Source organism: Opisthocomus hoazin, chromosome 2 (genome assembly GCF_030867145.1).
Source record: "Opisthocomus hoazin isolate bOpiHoa1 chromosome 2, bOpiHoa1.hap1, whole genome shotgun sequence".
Lineage (NCBI taxonomy): Eukaryota > Metazoa > Chordata > Aves > Opisthocomiformes > Opisthocomidae > Opisthocomus > Opisthocomus hoazin.
In genome coordinates this window covers 58,779,715-58,803,374 of record NC_134415.1, presented here as the reverse complement: position 1 = coordinate 58,803,374, position 23,660 = coordinate 58,779,715, and the positions used below count along the sequence as shown (strand labels likewise).

At 42.2% G+C, this 23,660-nt stretch overlaps 1 protein-coding gene across 1 annotated transcript; it reads left to right on the top strand.

Moving 5' to 3' along the window:
• The first annotated feature begins 16 nt into the window (after positions 1-16).
• On the top strand, positions 17-22,579 carry RMND1 (required for meiotic nuclear division 1 homolog). Its single transcript, XM_075413796.1, has 12 exons — positions 17-99; positions 3,120-3,639; positions 8,018-8,126; positions 11,037-11,112; positions 11,453-11,492; positions 15,022-15,122; positions 16,356-16,462; positions 18,524-18,588; positions 19,464-19,540; positions 20,706-20,826; positions 21,608-21,724; positions 22,378-22,579. Exons 2-12 carry the CDS (start codon positions 3,136-3,138, stop codon positions 22,408-22,410), a joined length of 1,350 nt encoding a protein of 449 aa, XP_075269911.1. The 5' UTR covers positions 17-99; positions 3,120-3,135; the 3' UTR covers positions 22,411-22,579.
• The last annotated feature ends 1,081 nt before the right edge of the window (positions 22,580-23,660 follow it).

The window sequence follows — 23,660 nt, the reverse complement described above, 5'->3', positions numbered from 1 at the left end:
AGGCGGGGCCTGGCGGCCCGCGCGCCCTGGCGGAGCTCGGCGGGCGGTGGGCGGGGCCGGCGGCTCGCGCGGCGGAGAGCGGCTCGCCCCCTCCCCCAGGTCAGTGCTGGCGCGCGGCGGGAACCGCCTCGCCCCTCCCGCGGCAGCGGCGGCGCGCGGGGAGGGCGGGGCGGCGGCCCTCGGCGGCTCTGCGGGAGCTCGCGCTGGCGGCGGTGGGCCGCGTGGCCCCTGCTGGGGGGGGAGCGGCAGCGGCGGCGCCCGCGGGAGGACGGGGGCGAGCCGGGGCAGCCTCGGCCGCCCTTCGCGCCGGCTCTGACCCTGCCGCGACTACCCCCCACCCCCCCCCGGCGGGCAGGGCCGCGGGCCGAGCGAGGGGAGGCGGTGTCGGGGCCGCGAGAGGGCCCGGCGTGCGGGCGGGAGGGGGTGATCTGCTGCCCCATCCCCTCCTCCGCCCCCGCACCGCCCCTCGCGCGCGGGTACCGCAGCTCGACGGCCGTTCCCCGACGGGGGGGGGGGGGGGGGGGAAGGGCGGCCCACCGGCGCGGCGACGCTCGGGCTGGCGCGTCCGCCGGGGGCGCCCGTGAGCCGCCGCCTCGGGCGGGGGCGGTGCTGGCCTCGCGCTTCCTGCGGAGGTGGGGCGCCTGCTCTATCCCGATTGGCTCCCTGGCGGCCTGCTTCCCGCCCGTCCCCGGCAGGCAGCCAATGGGAGCGGGGCCAGGAGAGCGGTGAGGCCCGGGCGCCTCGGCGCTGTGAGGCCGCAGCGCCCCCCGGGCCGAGCCGGTCTGCTCCGGCTGGAAGGGCCGCGGGCGTAGGTAAAGCCCGCAGAGATCCTGCGTTAGGCAGTAAAATGCAGATCCGGTGATCGGGGGCGGCTCTTCGTCCCGTGCGTTCCCTGGGCCGCGCTGATCCACCCCTCCGGGCCCAGTGCCCCTGCTGCCGCAGGCCTGGTGCTGGGGCCGCCGGCGGGGCGCGGGCCGTGTGGGTTTGCCTGGCGGCTGCCAGCCCCTTCCCACCCGTTACGCGCGCGGCCGGGTGCTTCGCCCCTGGTACCGGCCCCCGGCCCCCCGCGTTGCTGCCGCTGTCGCTGGGTTTTGGCTCTCGGTTGTCCGGGGGCGAGAGGCCTGTGGAAAGGCACCATTTGCCTTGTCCTGGGCAGAACCCTCCAGGTCGCTTTTCAAATATGGGGCAAGTTCAAAGTGAAAATAATAATTAGTTTATTCTAATCACAGAATCGCAGCATGGCAGGGGTTGGAAGGGACCTTTGTGGATCATCTGGTCCAACCCCCTGCCAAAGCAGGGTCACCTACAGCAGGCTGCACAGGACCTTGTCCAGGTGGGTCTTGAATATCTCCAGAGAAGAAGACTCCACAAGCTCCCTGGGCAGCCTGTTCCAGTGCTCCGTCACCCTCAAAGGGAAGAAGTTCTTCCTCATGTTCAGACGGAGCATGTTCCTCTGATTCAGTTTGTGCCCATTGCCCCTTGTCCTGCTGCTGGGCACCACTGAAAAGAGTTTGGCCCCATCCTTTTCACACCCACCCTTAAGATATTTGTAGGCATTTATAAGGTCCCCTCGCAGCCTTCTCTTCTTCAGGCTGAACAAGCCCAGCTCCCTCAGCCTTTCCTCATAGGAGAGATGCCCCAGTCCCCTCACCATCCTCATAGCCCTCCGCTGGACTCTCTGCAGTAGCTCATCATCTTTCTTGAACTGGGGAGCCCAGAACTGGACAGAGTACTCCAGATGGGGCCCTCACTAGAGCAGTGTAGAGCGGAAGGAGACCCCTCCCTCGACCTACTGGCCACACTCCTCTTAATGCACCCCAGAATAAGTATACAGATAATAGGCTTACAAATTGGGCAAAAAGCTACAAATGAAAGCATATAAAATTTTGCCCTGTATCAATTGCTGACTGATTGTGTGGTAGCCTAAAGGTGGTTTATGTCTTTTTTTTTTTTTTGTGAATTTTATGCCTCTTTCACCAGAATTAGTGTACCCTGTAACTATTAAGTTATGTCAGGGTGAGGTTTGGTTTTGTTTTTTCCCAGGTTGTGTGTATGTTGTGCTAGCATCTAGGTATCCTTGTCAGGATGGAGGGCTTGTTCCAGTTGGCGCACAATGATTTGTTCTCGCAAGAAAATGCTTATACGAACTATTACTATTGTTACATTACATAATTAAATATATGGGTAGTATTGAAGACCCTTTTTTACACTGTTTTTGAAAAATACTCTGAAATTGGCAGTTTTTTCCAACTGTACAACTCAATGACTTTTTTTTTGTTAATAACTTTCTGAGGATGGATTTTGTGTCACTAGGGAAATGTCCTTGGTTAGTAAAAGCTGATGGGGGCAGGAACTTGACACTACGATTTTTCAGAAAGTGAGTCATACCCTGAAGACAGTATTCAGTCTACTATCTGGGAATACTTCTAAAGTTTATTTGATTGGCTCATACAAGGTATAAATATGGTTAGGAGCTTGGTCTTAGTCTGGAATAGCAGAATAAGGATGCTGTAGCATTTCCTTCAGCACAGGTGGATCTGTGGTCCCTGTTGCACCAGTGTGTACTCGCAGGATCAAAACCGAAACCTGATTGACTCGGCTCTCACTCCGTTAGTGACAGACGAACGGAGCTGGATTCGTGCTTGGCTGTTTGTGGTGCAGCAGTTTGAGCTGATGCTGATCAGCATGTGTATTCCGTAGGAGACATTCCCATACAAGCACATAGCAATCTAATTGTTGTTTTTATTATGTATCAAATAATGATTCACAGAGTCTGGTGTCCTCTTTAAGGTGTGTGCTTGCTCATGAGTAATTTAATCAGAGGGGTTACCAAGAGTGCAGACTGCTACAGAGAATGAGCAACAGAGGGAAAAGATGTCTGCTTACATATTGACGCAGCAACTGGTTCTACTTTCTCACCATGTGTTGCGAGCACGCAGCTCAATAATGTGTTTTGGTCTTTCCATAGCATTGAAAAAAAGCTGTTTAATCCCACCAATGTTTATGTTGTTAGGACTACTAACACATGCAGAAGGAGTATGGGTCACCTTTTAGATAAGGGGAAAATAATACTATTTCTTTCCAAAGCACTGATGGATGATTTTGTTTGTTTTAAATAGAGTTGTGAGGGAAGCAATGAGACTGAAACTTCTGCGCCTTCAGACGAGATCTTTCCATGCTTTAACAACAATATGTCGATGCCAAAGCTTTAATAAAACTGGACGTCCACTACTGAAGCTGGATAATGAAGTTGACAGAACAGCTCAAAGAACAGCAAAGGCTTGGAATGTGTATTCTCTGAAAACCGTTTCCCCTTGTTTGACAAGTCAGTGTGTGCAAGAGAAGAATTGGCACTTGCTCCGAGGAAATGTATCGGCTTTGGGAAAAAGCGTTCATTATCAGGGTGGGGAGGTTTTTCTTCCATCCTGGAAATGTTTTGATGTGGCGATGATGGAAAACTACAAGCACAATACAGAGTGTATTAAAAAGCTTAGGAACATATCATCAAGATTTTACTCCATTGTATCAGCTGGTAAAATTATTCCGAAACATGGTAACCAGCCAGTTAAGAGGCCACCAAAGGCACCGAGGACCAAGCAACCATCCAGAACTAACCAGCCACTACTGTCAGCCATGGAGGTAAAGTATAAAATTTACAGTTGATGTAACATGAAACAAACTTCATCAATTTAATTTAGATGCAGGTTTGGGTTTAGATTAACATTTTAATGATGTTAACGTGTTTATTTGGTAAGGAGGATTTAATTTTTTACCCTAGTGTTGGAACCTTGCAGACAGACACAAGCTTGATAGAAACTAGTGTGTCTGGTATTTTGAAGATAAAATGGAGATTTACTAGCAGTGTGTAAACAAAAGTGGAGGGAAGATGGGTGGTTATTAAAGTGGAAAGATGAAATCCATTGAAAATAATTTTAACCAGTGCTCTCAAATGACGTTTCATATTGAGAAACAAAGTCTAGCTCAAGCATAATTTAACTTTCCCTAGGTATTCTTGCTTGTCCAATTCTACCCAGTTTTAAGACTTCACTCAAACAGAAATCAAGATCAAAGTAAACAGTGTAAAGTTTACATTCAGACAAAGTTTCAGATGGGTGTGCAGGTGTAGGCCGTGTTACTTGAGGAAAATTATTTGATGTGTAGAAATAGCACCTTGCAGACTCCTAGGTCTACAGAGTGACTGCAGCAACAAACTGGATAAAATGAGATGCAGTTAGGTGGAACAGTGCATACTTGTGGCTGTTTCTCCTTAAGGCAGTTCTTTGCAAGCCTCAGTACTAGCCAAGGCAGACCGTAAGCATAATTATAAGCTCTCCAAGGAAAATCCTGGTGGCAGAAGTGTTACAGTTCTCCTCAAGCTGCAGCAACAACTGAGTTCCAGGGTACTGTTAATAAAATAGTATTATAGATGAGACTGAAACAAGTAGTGTGCTTTCAGAAACAGCTTCCACATCGCAAAATGTGTCTGTTGCATGATCTACTGATTGTGAATTACAGACAATTTAGTTCTCACTTGTATTTTCCCCTTGCTTTGAAAAAAAGAAAGTGAAGAATATGAGTTCTGAAACACCATATAATGTTTCAAGTTTGTTATTCGTGCTGTGACGTTACGTTCACAGGTTGCTTCTTTTTGTTGAGTGAATTGAAGTGACAGTTTTTTTAGATTCTTGAGGCTTTTTAATGGCAGCATAGAATGCAAACAGTTTCTTTGTTTGACATTTTCATATATATTTGTGCAAGTAATACGCACTGCTATTTTACTTTCTTCCATTGTGAAGAAATGGAGAAAATCCTGCTTGATATACTAACCTAATAATATACTTTTTGAGGAAGCTTCCACATGGCAAAATGCTGTGCCAGAAATAACATAAACTCAGACCTGACAAAAACATTTGTTGTTTTCAAATAAATCACATGTGGGTTTGTCGGATATGTAGCCCCGTCTACAGGGGTACGGACAGGCTAACAGTATTTTGGAATAAGTGTTATTTTTTTTACCTGTTTGTATATTTCATTATAGATGTGCAGTATAGAGAAATAGCTTGAAGATGTGGCTGATTTCCATGAATTGTAGAGCAAATGGAGAATCCTTTAGGTCTTTTAGCGTCCCATCGGTTTTCTCTGAATCCTGCTGTCATGCAAAAGCCGATCTGGCCTTCCTTGTGGGTGGGGGGGGGGTCAGCAAGAGCCCTCCCGTAAGGCAGTGACCTGGGCCAGGCTGCTGCGTCTTCTCCTGCTCCCTCCTGCTCTGCCCCGTGAGACGCCAGCTCCGGGCCTGCTCCCGAGGTTCTCAGGAGATGAACCCCCAGGACCTCTGGTGCTCTCTGTCTGGAAGGGCCTGGCAGTTGACACCTTCCTTTTGCAGAAGACTCCATGAACAAGGTCCTTCCCAGCCCTCCCCAGCGCTGGTCTTTGCCTGTTGTTGGCAGGCAGAGTGCTGAGTGCCAGCAGTGATAAAGGGTTGCAAGACCAGTTTTTCAGGATAGATGGAGGAGTTACTTGAAACCAGTTAACTGGTTTAGTCAGTCCATCAGTGAGCAGTACCACTACTCAGTGTAGTTAATCTCAGGAAGTCTGATGGCATGAAAAGCCTCTGAGCTGATTTTTAATGCTATAGCTAGGTAGTCTAGAAAAAGATTGAAAATCAAGTAAAGATGCAGTATTTACTCTCCTTAAGATAAAGACTGATTCGTATGGTGATGTGAGGATTTAAGTTCATCCTAAAGGTTTTCCTTATTTAAAATTTTTGTATGTTTAAAGTGGAAGGGATGGGCTGAGGAGATTTATGGTTCCATGAGCCTGTGCAGTTTTGGGGGGCGTGAGCTGTTAAGGTACTTAGGAGGGCTGCGCGTGTAGCTGTTGTGGTGCTCTGAACAGCATCTTGGTGAAGCCCCAGCTGTAGGCGGAAAGGAGGAGGATGGTGAGTAGCTGAAGTTTCTGTCTAGCACCCGTACAGATCTTGTATTCTGTTATTCTGAAGTTTGCAGGTGAAAGTGGCATAGCAGAAGGCATGGGATTAAGGTTGACCAGCCAGTTAAGACATCTGGTTTGGGATTAGGTGAATCACTCATTATAGATTTTCTGGCTGTATCTCCACCAACTATCATGGGAGTGTAGACATCTGGAGAGTCCATGAACACGTATTTTAGGTGTCTTAATTTCAAATTACACCTAAGCCAAATGTTCCCCGTCAAACAAGATGTTATTGAAAAGTTAGGTGAAACAGTGCATTGTAAAACGAGCAAAAAAACTAGTGCATGTGCAGAATGATGGTTCTAACTAAATGTAAAGTCTTTACGTTGAAACTAAAATTGCAGCAGTAAGACAGAAAGTCTGTCTTGTAGTGCGTCTGCCTTGAAACAAACAATAGCACAAGTAATAAACTATGGGAAGCATGGAACAGTATAGAGACTTTCAGATTATATGCTAGCTAGAAGGTAAATTTGCTTCCTTAGCTCCTGAGAGAAGAGTTTCATGGCAGACCATGTGTGCTTCTAATAACCAGAGCTTTCTGGAAGAATCTGAAATACAGAATTTGCATTGGCAGTTTAGAGATGGAAAATAGATTTGTACAGATGAAATTGTGATAATGCAACTTTTGAAAGGCACTGCAGCAAGGGAACTGAAAACACATTTCTGTTCCACTGTTAACTCAGCCTCCTAGCACAGTCATGTGGACATACCTACAAAATTGCTTACTGCATATTGTAATTACTTTTATTTTCTGTTAGTGATCATCGAATTAAGATGGTGTGTAAGCGAAATCTTGGAAATGATAACAGAATGTTAACATCAAGAAAGAAAAGAAGGTTTAGATGTGTGGCCGTGATTCTGCTGACTGGTAACGGGCCCCCCAAGGAGTAGAACACCTTTTTAAGCCTTGCTGTTTGATAATGTATGAGTACTGAGAGAATGTCTTTTGGGTTTTAAATATAAGTGTGTTGTGGGTATAAGTGCTTGCAGATGAGTACAGTTCTTTTGTTAATTTGTTGTTAGTTACATCCCCATTTGTATTAGTTACAAAAAGCTGGGAAGTAAGTGACTGATGCACAAGGAGGCACATTGCTTTCTGGATGTCTTCCACTACATTGTACTGAAAAACATTATCATGGGACATAGATGATATCAGAACAAAGAAATCCACGTAAAATGAGTAGGAGAATTTCTAAGTGGGTTTATTGTGACTTGTTTGATTGATCAAGAAAATCTTTACCCAGATAACTTTCTGATTTCTTTGCCATGCATGAGTCAGTCACTGCAAGGCAATATCACTCTTCCAGTCATTTGTTTGACTGTGGCACTTTGGTTGTTTCTGACTGTGGCATACCGAGGCAGACTCTGGCCGTTGTACACTGTCGGCTATGGAGTCAACTGAGACCCCGCTGTCAGCTCAGGGCTCGGCTCGGGGATGGGGACACCGTGGGTCTGCAGCACCCACAGCTGGCTGGGGGGGAAGGAAGGTCTGCGACTGCCCGTGCTGCGCTGCGGCAGTGGCCCGGGCGCTGGGGGCTGCCCAGGCAGCGAGCCTTCTGCCTGGAAGCATGTGATGTTCACTGTTGGAGCTTCTGTTTGATGAGCAGGCTGGGATTCTATTTATACAGATCTTAAAGCTGGTACTGGAGGTGTCTTGCCTTTGGTTTTGGTGGCCATCTGAGTATGTAGCAAGATGTAGGATGGGAGAGCAGTAGCAAGCGTAGCTCTACTGTTAAAGCATCTGATTGGCATTCAGGGAAGAAGGTTCACTTTGTGGCTCAATCACAGTTTTTTGGTGCATCTTACTCGTGTCACCTGATGTGATCTCAGTCTGTGATTTCCTTTCCCACTTAACAGGGAGCAAGTAATCTCAAGAGTACACCAGGTGGATAGCGTGGCAATTATATCGTAGAGAAGAGTGAATAAATGAAAAATGTCACTCGTGATAAATTTGAGGCAAACAATTGTCTTATGAACATCTTGCTTCAGCCTTTCCCTAACTTAAATCTTTATTCCTTTGGCACAGAATCTGATGCAGTGCACAGCCTTTGCAACAGCAGATGAATATCATCTTGGTAATCTGTGTCATGACCTGACTTCACATGGATATGTTGAAATAACAAGTTTGCCTAGAGGTAGATTTTTGAAACATATTAAAAGCAATGTTATACTTTGGGAGATGAAATATGGGTGAGGTATATAATTTTTACTACTCATGTATTCTAATTTTGTTAATACCCTGGAATATATCATACTGCCTATAAAAATACTGCTTTGCTTTAAAATTCTATTTTCTTAAAAAAACACAACCTTTCAGAATAGCAATATCACCAGTCCTTGCTGTTAGTCTGTGATAATTTTTCGCAAAATTACAATTACACCAAAAGAATTGAAAAATCAGATGCATGCAGGAAAAGTAAATTTGGAAATTTTCTGAAACAAAGAATTTCTATAGAAGTTTGCTAACTGAAATAAATCTGAAATTTTTCTTTATTTTAATTGATCTTTGTGTAATGTGATACCATAGTGCTTCAGCTGTCAAAACAATTTTGTAGTTTGGAGTGTTGTATCTTCTTTCCATACCCACACTTCTATTAATGTAAATCACTGAGGATTGGAGAGGAAGGCATGCAAGAGAGAATCTTGCTGACTAAGTGAAATGAAAAAGATATACACATAAATACCCAGTTCTAGTAAAGAGAATGCAGCTGATCCTTTTTTTTTTCCTAGTTGAGCCAAATATATCCTAGAAATTGTTGAATGCTTCACTTAGTTAGGCTTCAGCAAAGTAATTGGTTCTGGTTACCATACAAAGTATCTCTGAAGACTTGGGAAAGTATGGCTTGGAAATAGCTGAGGTATACTGCAAGAGAAAAACAAATGGAGCTTTTTATAGCCGAAGGAACCTTATGCCCTAGAACAGCTGTGATTTTCATATGTTGGCAGTAGAAGGCGCTTTTTTTTTTTTTTCTTTGAATGAACAGATTATATGAAGCTGAGAGAATAACAGTGTTTAGGGGCATTTCAGTAGAGGTTATCAAATATCTGGCTGCCTCTTAAAGACTTAATAATCCAAGTGCAATAATACTCCAGTGTGTCTCTTTTAAATACAAATTTTGCTAATGATCGTCTTGCTCAGAAAGACAAACGTGGAAAGACGAGGTGCTGTGGAGTATAGGCTTCATGTTCCTGTGTAGTTCCTTTGTGTTAAAACCAACACCGGTTTCACAGCTTCATGATAGAAACTTTGTACAGTCCACCACCTGGCTGTGAATTATTGTAAGGCAGATGTTGCTGGTATTTTAGCCTGAGAGTGTGGGTTTTGCCAGTTCTTCCATTTCTTCATGGTATGTTTTTGACTCATCACGATAGAAACCCTGTTTATCAAAAGTTTGGAGGAAGAATGATGAAAGGATATTGGGTTGTGCCAGCAGAACTGATGTTTTGTGGTAGGTGGCTTGTGCATGTAGCAGTGGTTGGCTGCCAAGTCGAACATTAAATCTTGGAAAATCAAAAAATGTTAGCACATAAAAATCTAACTCAGCAATTATTGTGTGGATTTGTTGCTTTATAGTGTTCTTCCTAAAGCATTATTCTTGTTTTTGACCTCTTTAAAAACATTTTAGAGGCAGATCCTGTATTTCCACTTACAGTGGGCCAAATTCTCTTCAGTTGTGTATCTTTGGCTGGAGTGGATAAATAGAGATAAGGGTGATATTTGAAAAGGCAAATGAGAAAATGCAGACAAATGTTTCTTGCATGGTGAACTCGAACTTCACACCCAAAACTTGCTCTAGTGATTCATCAAATCGCGTGTTTCGGAACTGGAAGCACAAGTGAAAGGAAAGTCTTTAAAGAGTTCATGCAGATCAACCGCGTGGCCTCAATTCAGGTATTAGCACAAGCGTTTGCGATGCTTGGTCGTCTCTCTCTGCTGCCTGAGTCTGCCTGGCCTCTGTGGCTTGAGCAGTAAAGCAGAGAGCGAATTCGCACACAGGCTGAATTCAATGCCTTGTCGCTTGACTTGTGATCTTTCTGCAAAGGGATTGAACTGTTTAAGGCTTAGTTGTTAGCCTCTGTAAATTCCTCGTTGCTGAGTCTCACTTTTTAATAGAGGTAGGGGGTTTTGCTCATCTAGCTTCCACTACATCTACAACAAACAAGTCATGCTGGAAAGTAACCCTTTTTTGTCAAAACCATATCAGGGCTTCTAAAACTTTATCTACATTAGTGAGTAGTACAGTGGAGCAGACATGTAGGAGAAAAAAACAAAGCCCTGTTTTGAGAACCCAGCATCCACATTTTTGCAAGTTTTGGGGCATTCTACTTATACTAGATGAAGTCTGGTCCTCCGTAACAAATACCCATTAACAGCTGTAGTACCACAGGTGCATTTTTGGAGCTTCTTCCCCAGCTTAATTTAATGCAAAAAAATTCCGGTTTGCGTACTCTGACACTGTTCTGCAGTGCCTGTCAGAAGTGTAGTAAATGAGGGTGGCTGGAAGATTTGTGTCAAAAGCACACTTCTAATCCAAAGGAGAGCGCAGGTATGCCCTCTGCTCTCTTGGGGGTGTGCTCTTTCAGGTTTCTGAATATCAAAGCAAAGTTAGCAAAATTTTCAGTGCAGGTTAGTCACTTGCTGTATAGAAAAGAGAAAGATCTTCTGGGCAAGCAGATTTGAATGGTAGTTTCTCTGCAGCTGTGGGCAAACTTCCTCACGTTTCCTGTCCACTTCTGTGTTCTGTTCCTTGTTATTTACTATGCCCTTGCATTCTTTTGTTCTTCAAAACTGTTACATTTCATGAACTAAGCACTCCAGTGAAGTTCAGCATAGTGACTGAGTCTGTCTGGAGTGTGACACTTCAGAGAAGCAGTGTGTAGTCTGACGTTGTAGTTCTTTCCTGGCAAGCATTTCCATCAGAAGAATAAAATACAGGACTGGCTGGCATGTTAGCGTGTAACTGTTAAACTGGAACAATATGCCGATAGCTGTCTTGTTTAGAAGTTCGAATAATTCTTCAATTTTTTCGTTTATTTCAAACTAGATGCTGCAAACGTTTTGGTGATCAGTACTGAGAAATCTGCAAAAGATGATGATCGTGGCATGATTTTTTTCTTCAGGTAAGTTATAAATGATGACCAGAACATTGTTTTATTAATAGCAGTGGTGTGAAAGAAGTAGTGCCGTTTGCTAGATCATTGCATCATATTGCCTCATGAAACTCAAGGAATAACTGTCCAATCAGAATGATTAAAAAAAAATATTTAAATGGCTAAAAAATAATTTCTCGTGTTTTCTCATTAAATTATGGTTAAAAACAACTATTACGTAGTTTTTGTGAAGATAGCATTAAGTTTCCTTATTCAGAATGACAAAAATTGCCACTGTACAATTTGAGTATTGCACTGAAATACATTTAAAACAGCATAATTACACCTCAGTTTTTCCTTGAATTCACAGGGAAGGGGCTGTTGTGTTTTGGAATGTGGAAGAGAAAAGTGTAAGTAAAGCAAAACCGTTTTTTTAAAACGTCGTAAGTGGATGTTTTGTCAGTCCCACAAAGCCTGGCGTGCCTGGGCTTTGTTTGGGAGCTTGGGTCGCTCCATGAAGGAAAAGGACTGATTCTTCTCCTAATGAGTGCAGGTGCTTGCCTGCTGCTGCTCTCAAGTGTGTGGGATGCTGATATATCACCTCTGAAACTTGGCTTTGTGCACAAAGTGAGCCAATATATGTGTAACGTACGAAGTGGATAACATTGTTTACTTAAGGCCAAAAATCTGAAACATTAATCTAGTCAGATTGACAAAAAGAAAATTCTTGCAGCGCTGCATTCTGAAGAAGTATATCAGAAAAATCAGCCTGTGAATGGTTGTTTGAAAGGCACTAAAGTAACAGAACACATGTTAGAAGAAAAGGATTATTCCACAGCCATTTAATGCAAAACTTTTCAAAACTTAATTTTCGATAACTTTGAAAGAGGCAAAATTTGTAAGCAACTTTTTAATACTGTTTTGTTTTTCTACCAGTTAGCGATTTTCCTGAAGGAAGACTTTTATTGGTTGGTATGATTGTTAAAATATGTTGATACTGAAATGAAATACCCCTTATGATAATTTGGTGTTCTTTGCTCACCAAGAGGGGTGTGGCACAGGCATATCTATTTTTATTAATATATTTATAGTTATTTAAATTTTTTAATATATTGATTTTTATTACTGTGGTTAAATAAAACTGGATTCTAGATACAAAACGTATTGATCTTTTCTGTAGGCAGAGTGTGTGAAATTAAATGGTGCATTGAGTAGATGACAGATGCACAGAAGTTCACAGGAGGGTTTTCATTAAGGTGAATGAAAACACAGAGCAGTTGCTTCCAGACGTGAACCATTTCTGGATTTGAGTTCACTTTTTCTGTTTCATACCTGGCATGTTCTGTTTTAACATGACCTGGCATGTTCCTGATTTCCTGTCTGTTTTGGGGAGGTTTCAGTATATCAGCTGGCCTGCAAAAAGATACTAGTTCTCCCTTCAAACCTTGCCTGTAGCACTCTTGGGATGCTATGGCTGTAACTGTGCTACTGATTCACAGATATTACTGAAGACTAGCTGACTAACTCCTGTTCACGTTTATGCGCTGGGCACCTCTACCCACTGGAGTACGCTGAAAAATCTCCGTTCTGTTGTACATGCTTAAGTGCCTTTGAAAATTTGATACCACGTTTTTCTTGTCAGTACTAGTAACTTTCGTTGGTCCCTTGCTAGCTTCATTTATAAAAGAAGAGGAAGATTGCCTTGTTCTGCTTATTGAAATCGTAGTCAAAGTTGTAACTTCCAAACAACTTGCTCAAATAGAGGAGGTGTTTTTATGGACACGTTGTAAGGAACTGAAACAAAAAATACCCCCGAACTAGTCTCCAGAACAGAAACCGAAAGTAATTCAGTAAAACAGAATGTAGAGGATCACTGTGAATGGACAAAATTGCTTTTTAAAAAGAGCTCCAGAATGACTGTTAGGAGAAGAAAAACTATTTTAAACTAACAGACACTCAACAGAAGAAGTAATAACTACAGACTGATCACAGAATAGAAATTTAAAATGTAAAATACCATTTTCAAATACCTGAGTAGGGAGGTTGTGCAACAGCTTACCCACCAAAAATAGCAAGGGCAAAAAGAGAAACTAGCTTTGAGGCAGAGTTTCATCTCTTTTTTTTAAAAGGAAATTGGGTGACATGATTGCCTGTAGTAGCAAGATTTGCATTTAGTGCCTCCAGAACATCTCATTAAATGTGCTGTGTCCCAGGCAGTCCCTTCTATAAAATTGTGCTGGGCCTAGAAGAAACTCACGTCAGTCAGTGGAAGCCTTTGTATGACTCTGACCAGATAAAAGAAAGCTGCCACTGAAATAGCATTTCTCATTATCCAGAGCAGTGGACGAACTTTGGAAGTGTGCGTGTTACAAGACATATGCATTTCACAGAATCGGTTACGGTCTGTGAAGCTTTGATAAGTCTTGCTCTGTACTGGCCTTGGGGAGCCTGAGCTGGTTGTACTTCTGGAAGGGGCTGTTAGTCTATTAACAGCACAATTATTACTGTATTAGTAATGACTTCGCTAAGCCAGCTAGAGCACATGGATCCAAGGGGACGCACTCCTGAAGTCTGGCACGCCACGTTACGGATTGGCTATTAACTCTGGCGTTGTTTAGCGGGGTTTGCATTGCTGAACTGTCCCTGGGCGCAGCGTAGCTGCTTGGCCACGCTGACTTGCTTAACAGCAGACGCTTCCTTGCTTAAAAATTGGAATGGTTTTTCACTGTTTTGTACCACAATTCTTGGATTGTGTGGCAGGTACCAGTCATGCTAATATTAAAGTCAGGATTATGAAACAAGCAGTTGCAACTGTAGGGTTGGGCTCTTTTTTAGTGAAAAATTGTGTCTTATATAGATAGTATCAACAAAATCGTGAAAGCAGTGAGGAAAGCTTGCACTGCAAATAAAATCCCTCTTGCAGGTGATCCAGCAGATTTTTTTCAAGTACTTAACCTGGAGAATGTGCTTCAGGCACAATTTACGAGCATACAGTTTTGCACTAAAAGATTAAATATTATTTATTATTTTGAAGAGAGTGTTTTTAGTATGGCTTACTAGAAGATTCACCTCTTCAAAGAATTTAGGCATCAGAAGTGTATTGTGATGTTTCGGGTTTTTTTTCTATTGGCTGTTGTGTAAAATGTAAGCTAAATGCCTTTTAAAAACCTGTAGGTGAGTGCTGGTTTTACTTCAGAATTTGTTCGAATTGCAGACTGATTTTTATGAGGGGAGCCTTGTAGCACACAGAAGGGAACAAGGATGAGGGATCCTAAGTCAGATGTCAGAGGAGAAAGTTTTGTGAGAGAAAAGGGCTTGTTCTTCCTGCATCAGGTTTTAGGGTGGTTGAGAATAAAATGACAGTGAGATTAGTTCTGCAAGTAAAATCGCACATTTAACTGTTCACAGGGCTGAATGTGGGCAGCTGAAACCATTTTTACAGATTTCTGTAGTGGTAAAGGATTTGTGTAATATAACCTCTGGTAGCTGAAACAAAACTATTGATTTTAGCAGCAAATCAGTAATTTTGGCAGAAACAGCCACCTGATGAACTTATCTGAAAGATGGATTCCCACGCTCGGACATCTGCCAAAATCTTGTAGAGCTCATTGTTATAATACTGGATACGTCCCTGTTGTCTTTACTGCTGCTATGGTCAATCCGTACCCTGTTTTACCTATGCAGACATTGAATGACGTTTTAATCTTCACAGATTCCTTGCCGTTGTTCATAGGCACAAATTCTTCCACACAGCTACAGGTAGCTTCAGAAGGAAACTCTGTTGATAATCACTTTGCTACTTAGCACGCCTGTTCGTTGTTATTTAAATAACTTCAGCATGAAAGTTGCATTCATCAGCCTATTATATGCTAGATCTTTGCAGAGTGATAGTATACTGCATGGTAACTGTTCCTGTGTGTGCAATTGTCTTTTTCTTAGATGAAGAATGTCATGCAAGTGCTAGAACAGCATGAAATTCAGCCGTATGAAGTTGCACTAGTCCACTGGGAGAACGAAGAGATTAACTATAGAATAGGAGAGTAAGTATCTTAAGGCACTCTCGGTATAAAAGCTAATCTAAAACAAACTCAGACAAAAGCAGCTAGTAAAATGATACTTTTCCGTACTTTTTTTCAAATGAGTAAAAGAAGGAAAGGAGAGGACAGTAAATCTAAATTGACAAATTTTGCTGAACTGCTAAACTTGCAACTCATGGCCTTTGTGACCTGGTTATGCACTAGATTTTATAAATTATGAAGCTCCAGGCCCACACAAGTGAACATGTTCTTCAGCAATCCCAAACAATGTACCTCATAGAAAAAAAAAAAAGCATTATTGAGAAAAATCTGATTTTAAAGAGGATTTTTTGCATAAGCTTTCCTTAGTGGCCTCTAGATTCATATATAAAGATGTAATTCTGCACATACTTCACTTCCTAGGACAGTTGCAACTTGAATACTGTGGAACAATAAACTTAGCGAGTTGTCTTGGCTTGTTAACTAATGTTTTTTCATCACTGGGAGCAAATGATCTCTACAGAAATATTTCTCAATGTAAATGACTATAAAAATTATCTGTAATTTTCCAACAGCACCAAAACCCAGCTCCTAGACAGGACACTATTAACACTAGGAGCTGAGCTAATGAGGTTGAGCTTGTTTAAGGTAACCTGATAAGAAGACAGGTTTTTGTTTTTTCCTGGCCGTTTGAAAGCTGCATGTACTATCCAATTGTGTAACGTGTGATTCCTGACATATTCCATTGTGTTCATGCAAGTTTCATAGCGAGATTGATGTGATAAATAGAACAACTCTCATGCCCCCTTTTCTTTGCTGCTGGCCCCCTATACAGTAGAGGTTTCAGGGAAAGTAACATCATAGGAGAGAGGGAGCAATATTGATAAAAGTGAGGGAAGGAAAGAAAAACAGAAACAGAAACAATACAGGAGAGAGGCCAGCATCCTGCTTACTCTGAATTATCTGTGTGTAAATAGTAGTGCTGTAGTTACCATCGTAGCTTGCTACGGTTTCATTTAAACCTAGAAAATTTGGTCATAATGTTAGTCTTAGGCTGAGGAACTAATTACGAGTGATTTGGTTTGGTTGTTGTCAGGTTGAACACGAGTAAAATGCAAGAATGGGGATGATATCCATATAGATACGGCATGCTTTATATAAATAACCAACCGACCTTTCTTGCATTGTTGATTGTTCTTTAAATGGGCTTTTGCTGGTGGCTTAGTCACTGAAGATGCTTCAATCCTGTTTTAACAGAGGTCAGTCAAAGCTTCATAAAGGAGAAATCTTGTTAAATTCTGAACTGGATAGTGATGAAGTTGTTCTGCAGAAATTTGCCTTCTCAAATGCCCTTTGTCTTTCTGGTGAGTTAATATCATTTGTAATATCAGCCTATGCTACAGATTTTGTGAAATGTCAGAAGTGGGACTTGTACAGTGACAGGTTGGAGAAGGCTCGGTGTCTGGTTTAGGCAAACTGTAAAGATTGATTGTGCTTCAGTGGGAGGATTTGTTTTCAAAGCTTTTGCCTTGTTTTCTGTAAACTGGAATTATTCCATTCAATGTAAATCATCTTAAAGATGAACAAAGCACGTAAGAAACATACTTTGCAGAAGATACACGCTCTACTGAGCATCCCGTTCCTCACCCTTGAGAACTATTCTAGGGTAGCAATGAGTGTAAAGTCCAGTGTTAGAAACCTGTCAGTAATCCTAGGTAATTCACCCTGACATCATTTCCTCTGACAGAAAACACTAGATGCCAGCTGAAGAAGCACTGCAGAGCAGTGATTCCCAGCTGGGGAGATGTACCAGTAGCAAAGGTGTGGACCAGCATCACAGATAACGTTCTCCAGCCTTGCTAGCCATGGCAGGCGACAGCGGGAGGCACTGGGAAGAAGTGAGGCTCGGCAGTGGTGCTGCTGCTGCTTGAGGAAATGCACCTCTCTGCTGCTTCAGCCCTCGAAGGAGGTAGGAACTGGGAGTAGCAGCGAGCAGCAGTGAGGCTGTCCTCCAAAAGACCTTTAAAGGAAATCTGGTCTGTCTGCCCCTGCTGCTTTTAGGGTAAATTATAGGATTCCTGTAGTATGTGAGGAAGTGAACCTTTAAACAGAAGAGACAGCAAGAAACAGAAGTGATGTTTTTGAAGTGGTACACCATTTGATCAAGGAGTGTGGCGTAATTAAATGGTTCTTGACCGTCGAAGGAAGAGCTATTGAGAAAAAAAGCCTTTCATTTTCTATAGTTTTCCTATTCATAAAGCCACTGCATGGAAGAGTGGTGCCACATATAATGGAGAAAGGGATTTATTCCCAGGAGATAACTGGTGCCAATTTATGTTAATGCGAGGCATGCACATCGTAAAGGAAAACAGTTCAATAATGTTCAATAAAAATAAAGGGTGCAAGTCTAGTCCAAGTCAAATTTATGACACAGCAGAAATCAACCTCTGTCAAATAACTGGTGATAGCTGAAATGGCTGTTGGCTTTTTTCAGGGGCTAAATTAAATGTCATTTAAGTCACTGACTTGGATTAGGCCTCTGTATTTAAAAGATGAGTGTGGAAAGTGCTTGGCATTGTATTTACTGTCAGTGTCCTGACTAGATGATACTATCAGTTACTACCACGGGAGAGTTCCTTTTGACAATTAAATCTTCCCTGATTCATTTTTCTGAGTGAATAGGTTTAATTTTTGATCTGTTGCTACTTTATTCTTGTCTGGGAATCTGCAAACTAAAGAACAAAGGCCTGAGTTGCATCATCTTCCCATAGAAACAGCTTTCCAGGCTCAAGCTGAGGCATAGTAGAGTTTGTGTTGCCATTGCCGGCACTGAACAGCTTCCACAGAAGAGAAGTTGTATCTTCAGTGAACAGTAGTATATTCACTTAAAACGAAATGGGAGATTGCTTAAGTTTGAGTGTAGCTTCAGCAAGTACAGGTGGTGTGTCTATACAAGCTAACTCTCCATGGTTTGAGCATGCTGCATCAAATACTGGATGAGCGGAGAATGGGAGTTCTGCAGAACACAGGAATCGCAGTGGCACCACATGAAGTCAGCCTGACTCCAGCACAGCTCGTTATCTCCAGCCCCCTTGGATTGGTTTGCAAAAGCTTCATACATACAGTAGAGCACTTAAACACACAACTTGTGAGCTGAAGCAAAAACTCCCCCGGATCTGAACTGATCGTTTGGAGAAGAGAGCTGGGCTCAGGGTGGTTCTGCGTGCAGAACAGTGTCAGTGCCCAACCCAGATTTGTCCCTACATGTCTGAGCACCGATGTTATAACACTAACTGTAACTTCCTACAAATAACACTTGTATGTATCAATGTGTCTTGAAGCAGCATGTTGGCAGATTTAAAGTTATGATTACTTGAAAGCATACGTACCTCTCAGTGTTCTGCTTTGTCACTCTTGTGTTGCAGTAAAGCTGGCTATTTGGGAATCATTATTGGATAACTTTGTGGAATCTATCCAGTCAATTCCTGAGGTGAGGTCTTGTTTGTACCTCTCTCCTCCTTTTCTCCTGTGCTTTATAAAAGATCAATCCAGATACAGTTGAGGATATGGAAAAAGCAATTGAATGCTTCACACATTTGATGGTAAAGCCATCAAGCTCAAAACGCCTGCAAAGGGGTGGGACAAGAAATCATCACTCTTCAGAGGGGTGGGAGTGGGGTTCTGCATTGGAATAATGTTTCCCGTGTTGTGCCACTGCTGAATGTGTTTGCGTAACAGGACAAGCAGCATTTAAAAACCTGGCCAGGCACCATCTCTGGCACCTTCGGCTGAAAGTAGTGTGCTTTAACTTGAATATAATGAAGAGCTTGAGTGAATTACTTAAAACACAGTTTTTTGTGAGACTTAATAATTAAGTACAAAATCCATATGATGTCGCATACAACTATGAGATTCACAGGGTTCAAAAGAGAAATAGTAATTTTTAATTTGGGGGGGGGAGGAAATAAATGGCAATACATTGTTTGTTGTAAGGAAAAAGTCTATAAAAAGGCTAAGTAGTGGCAAGGAAAAAGAACATTGTCATGACTTAAAAATTGCAATAGTAGGAAGAAGAAACAAATGATCTCATGTTCAGGAAATCGTTCCTAGAAAATGCTCCAGGATTTTGTATTGATACTGATGGCATAGTCAGTGATTTATTGAAAAACCTGGATGAACATTGGCATGGTGATACTCTTACAAAGCTCAATAAGCGGGGGTACTAAGCAAACAAAACTGAAATGTTGATAAGTATGATACGCATTCAGATTTTACCTCGACATACTTCAGGCTGTAGAACTCCAGACTTCTTAACTTCTAGTACATGCTGCTTGATCAAGCAGTGAAAAAATTGTTACTTTGCAGATACTGAAGTCACGAAGGAAGGTGAAACTGTCTCATGCAGATGTAATGCAGAAAATCGGAGAACTCTTCGCATTGAGGTAGCTTTTTTTTTGTTACACCCAAGACATTGTATTACACAGAACTTAACGTGTAAGTTGTGCATGATACAAAGACCAGAATACGCACTGAACACAGCGGGGTGGGGCGGGGGGGGAGTTCCTTCAGCCTTCTTTTGGCTGGAGACTGTGTGCTGCTCTGTTACTCAGAGGACCCACTGGCTCACCATCTTGCCACTGGCATCTCAACTAGACACACATTAAGCAGCATATTGTAAATGGCCAGATTCCACACCCTTTTCCCTCCCTGGGTGCAGCAACGCATGTCTCGTAACCAGTAATTATAGTAGATATTACATTATGCAGAGGATACCAGGAGGAAGCACAGCAGTAGGTAGAACTGTCAGCTATGGCCTAGAGTTAGCGAAACTTCTCTGTGAGTTCTATTCTTCCCTTGACTTACTCAGAAACCACTGCTGCATTGTAAGAATTTAATAGGGTTTTTTTTGCTCTCAGGTGAAATTTGGCCATTGGGAATACAGAGCATTACACACTCTTTTATTAAAAAATCTCAAAATCAGTGAGGAAAGAGGTAAATTTAAAAAGCAATTCCTATCTTAAACATTGCATTTATATCCCTACTTGAAGGACTGTTCAGTAATGAACAATGATGTTCTAAGTGTCCAAAGATTTATGTGAGCAGTGGCTTGAGGCTGGGAGATTTTAGCTCTTAGCCTTTATAATGCTGAGACAGGAGCCTGGTTCTGAAAGGTGTGCTATGCTCGCATAGCTGGCAGGCAGTACCCGTCACACTTAAAGAGTTCTGAGATGCAAACAAGCTGTTAAGGAGCTCCCCAGTAACTTTAATTCATTTACCACTTCAGCGAGCTAGTAGCATAGTCGAGGACTTCTCTGCAGATAGCAAAAGTTCAGGAAGGTGAAAAGTTAGAAGTCAGTGTTGCCATAAGGCAAAAGCCATTTATGCTCAGAACTGTTACACAGTACAGTATTCTTACAGAAGGTTCAGGAGATATGACCAATTTTAAACAATCACTACAATTGTATTTTTATTATGACAGGAGATTCTTCTCATATTTTATTTAAAATTACAGGAAAATTTTCCCATTTCTTTTAACTGCTATGTTAATACTTGCTCCTATATCCACCAAAAAGAAGTTTGAACTACCATAGTACCCATTCTTTTTAGACACCGTATAAATCTGAGTTCAGACCTGCTAATAACACCCGATTTCTACTGGGATAGAGAAAAACTGGAAGAGCTTTATGACAAGACTTGCCAATTTCTCAACATTAATCGTAGAGTTAAGGTAAGTGTCTTACCGTTATGAGAATTTTCCACACTCAGATCAGCTGTCTTGTGGCTCAGCAGGGTTACAGACTGCTCCATGAATGTCTTTTTAATTGTAGAAACTGGATAAAGGACAGTAGGATGCTATACACTATTCCTTTTTCTATGCGTCTGGAACCCACTCCCACCTGTTACCCAGTTTACATTAACAGCCCTGCTTCACGTGAAGGGATTGCGTATTTCCTGGGCAACTAAATTAGGCTTTGAATAGTTATAAGAAGAGGAAATTTAGTTCCTGTTCTGGAATGCATGCAAGAAAACCAGTTTAAAAACTGGGATGTGAAGCAAGTCTTTTTACTGACATGATCATTCAGGTCAGTTCACTGAAGGGCGACATAACATATTGCTGAACCAGAATAAGAAGCACGAAAACTACCTCTTCTGGTGGTACAGCAACCTCAAATATTTATTTACTTTCAAGGCATTCCAGTGAGCTGCATCTTCTTTTGCTCGTGCCTGTTTTCACGAGTATGTATCACCCAGAAGCAGTTTAATACCTGCAGATCATATGTAAATTTATATTATTTTTGTGAACCTACTGAAATAACAGACTGATTTATATTGAAACTTGTGTTGTGCATGTTGCCTTACAGGACTTTCTGTTCTATTCTTTCGTGGAAGAGCGTTAACACCTTTCTAGTTCAGTTCAGTGAGCCCTTCTGTGGATTGTGTTCCTTTATTTAGTGATCTCATTCCACTTACGGAATCCAGATTTGCCGTGTATTTGGAATCTCTTGCAGGTAATGAATGAAAAGCTTCAGCACTGCATGGAGCTGACAGACCTAATGCGAAATCACCTGAATGAAAAACGTGCTCTGCGTCTCGAGTGGATGATAGTAATACTCATCACCATAGAGGTTGGTGGGTTTTTTCCCCACTATCACGCTGAAAATGTAATAATAAATGCAATTTATATACTTTTTAATTTGAGACGCAAGATTATTTTATTACTGTAATGTGCTGAACAAGGGAATGTACGAGGAAAGGCTGAGAGAGTTGGGGCTGTTCAGCCTGGAGAAAAGGAGGCTCGGGGGAGACCTTCTAGCAGCCTGCCAGTACCTGAAGGGGGCCTACAAGAAAGCTGGAGAGGGACTTTCTACAAAGTGACAGTGGCGTGTAGTGACAGGACAAGGGGTAAGGGCTTTAGACTGAAAAAGGGTAGAGTTAGATTAGATACAAGAAATTCTTCACCATGAGGCTGGTGAAGCACTGGCACAGGTTGCCCAGAGAAGCTGTGGCTGCCCCCTCCCTGGCAGTGTTCAAGCCCAGGCTGGATGGGGCTTTTAGCAACCTGGTCCAGTGGAAGGTGTCCCTGCCCATGGCAGGGGGGTTGGAACTAGATGGTCCCTTCCAACCCAAACCATTATACAATTAGTCTTCGGTTCTTTGCAAGTAACTTTTGAATTGCAGATACAGTTATTTTTCAGATTATCTCATTTACAGTGTAAGCTGGTTTCGGCATTTATTAAATCAAATAAATATTCATATCAATGTGTTTGCTATTCCACAGGTTCTGTTTGAACTTGCAAGGGTAGTTTTCTGATGACAGAATAAACTCAGGAAGAAGAAAACTGAAAAAAAACATAAAGAACATATGGCCCAGAAAATCCCTGTCTATCATTGCTTCTGGAAAATAGTAGTATTGTGTCTCTTGATAAATATGTACATCTTCTACTCAAATAAATAAATAAATAAATAGTCTGTGAACTTTATTCCCAGCTGCTGTACTAGTGATAATAGAGAAGTCTTCATCTACAGATGTGCTAGTGTAAAGCTGAGACACTAATGACGCATTTGTAGGTGAAATTTTCTAGTGAGTAGGCCTGGATGCGTGCAGGACTGATGCAGGGAGAGATTGAGCTTTGTCTCCTTAATAATCAAGGACAGAAGGATGGATCCCTTCTGCGCTGACTGTATTAATTTGGTGCAGGACTCCACTGCCTTGCCCCTTGACAGTTAAAAAAGATGCTGAGTACTTGGCTACTTTATGCATCTCTGACTGATTATGAAATTTTCTTTCATTTTCCCGGCCTCTTGGATAGCTGTGACACCGTCCCAAGCTTGGAAACAGCACTACTATTTGTTCTCCTCAAGTTACCTGGCGTGACTTTAATATACCTGGCAGGTATATTTAATGTTATGTTCTACCCCATCACAAAAAGGTATTTACATATTCGTATGTGAATACATTTATTTAGAAGGTCTTTATATGAAAGGGGAACTAGCTGAACTTTATCTGAGGTCACAGGAAGCTGTAGCAGAATGAGAAACTAAAGCAAGGTTCACAAAATTTCTCTTATTACTAGACTGTCCACCTTATCCTATTACCTGATTCTTACGGTACAATTTGCAAGGAATTAGCATAGGGTAAGATGTCTCAATTATCCTCTAAAGTAAGAGGTTTTGGGTTTTTTTTTTTTAAACCTATTCCATGTCTACAGGTCTGTAGACTGCTATCTCCAAAATGCTACCACTTAGTCTTATGAGAGGATGAGGGGATTTTTTTTTTTCCCCCAGCAATGTCTCTTGCTAAACACGTTTTCAGGAACTACTACACAACTGCTACTTTATCACCTTTTCAAAATCGGGTTAGTGCAGTGTATTGCCTTGGGAACATAACCTAAGAATTTTGTGAAAATTTCCTGCAGCATCATTAACAAGCCACGAGGACCACATTCAGGCTAGAGGCGCGATTACGTTTGCAGTAGCTTACTGTTCTCTCTTCACTTGAAAACAGGATTTCCGAGTGTGATATTAGACTCTGGCTGAATACATCAGACACATCCATGGGGA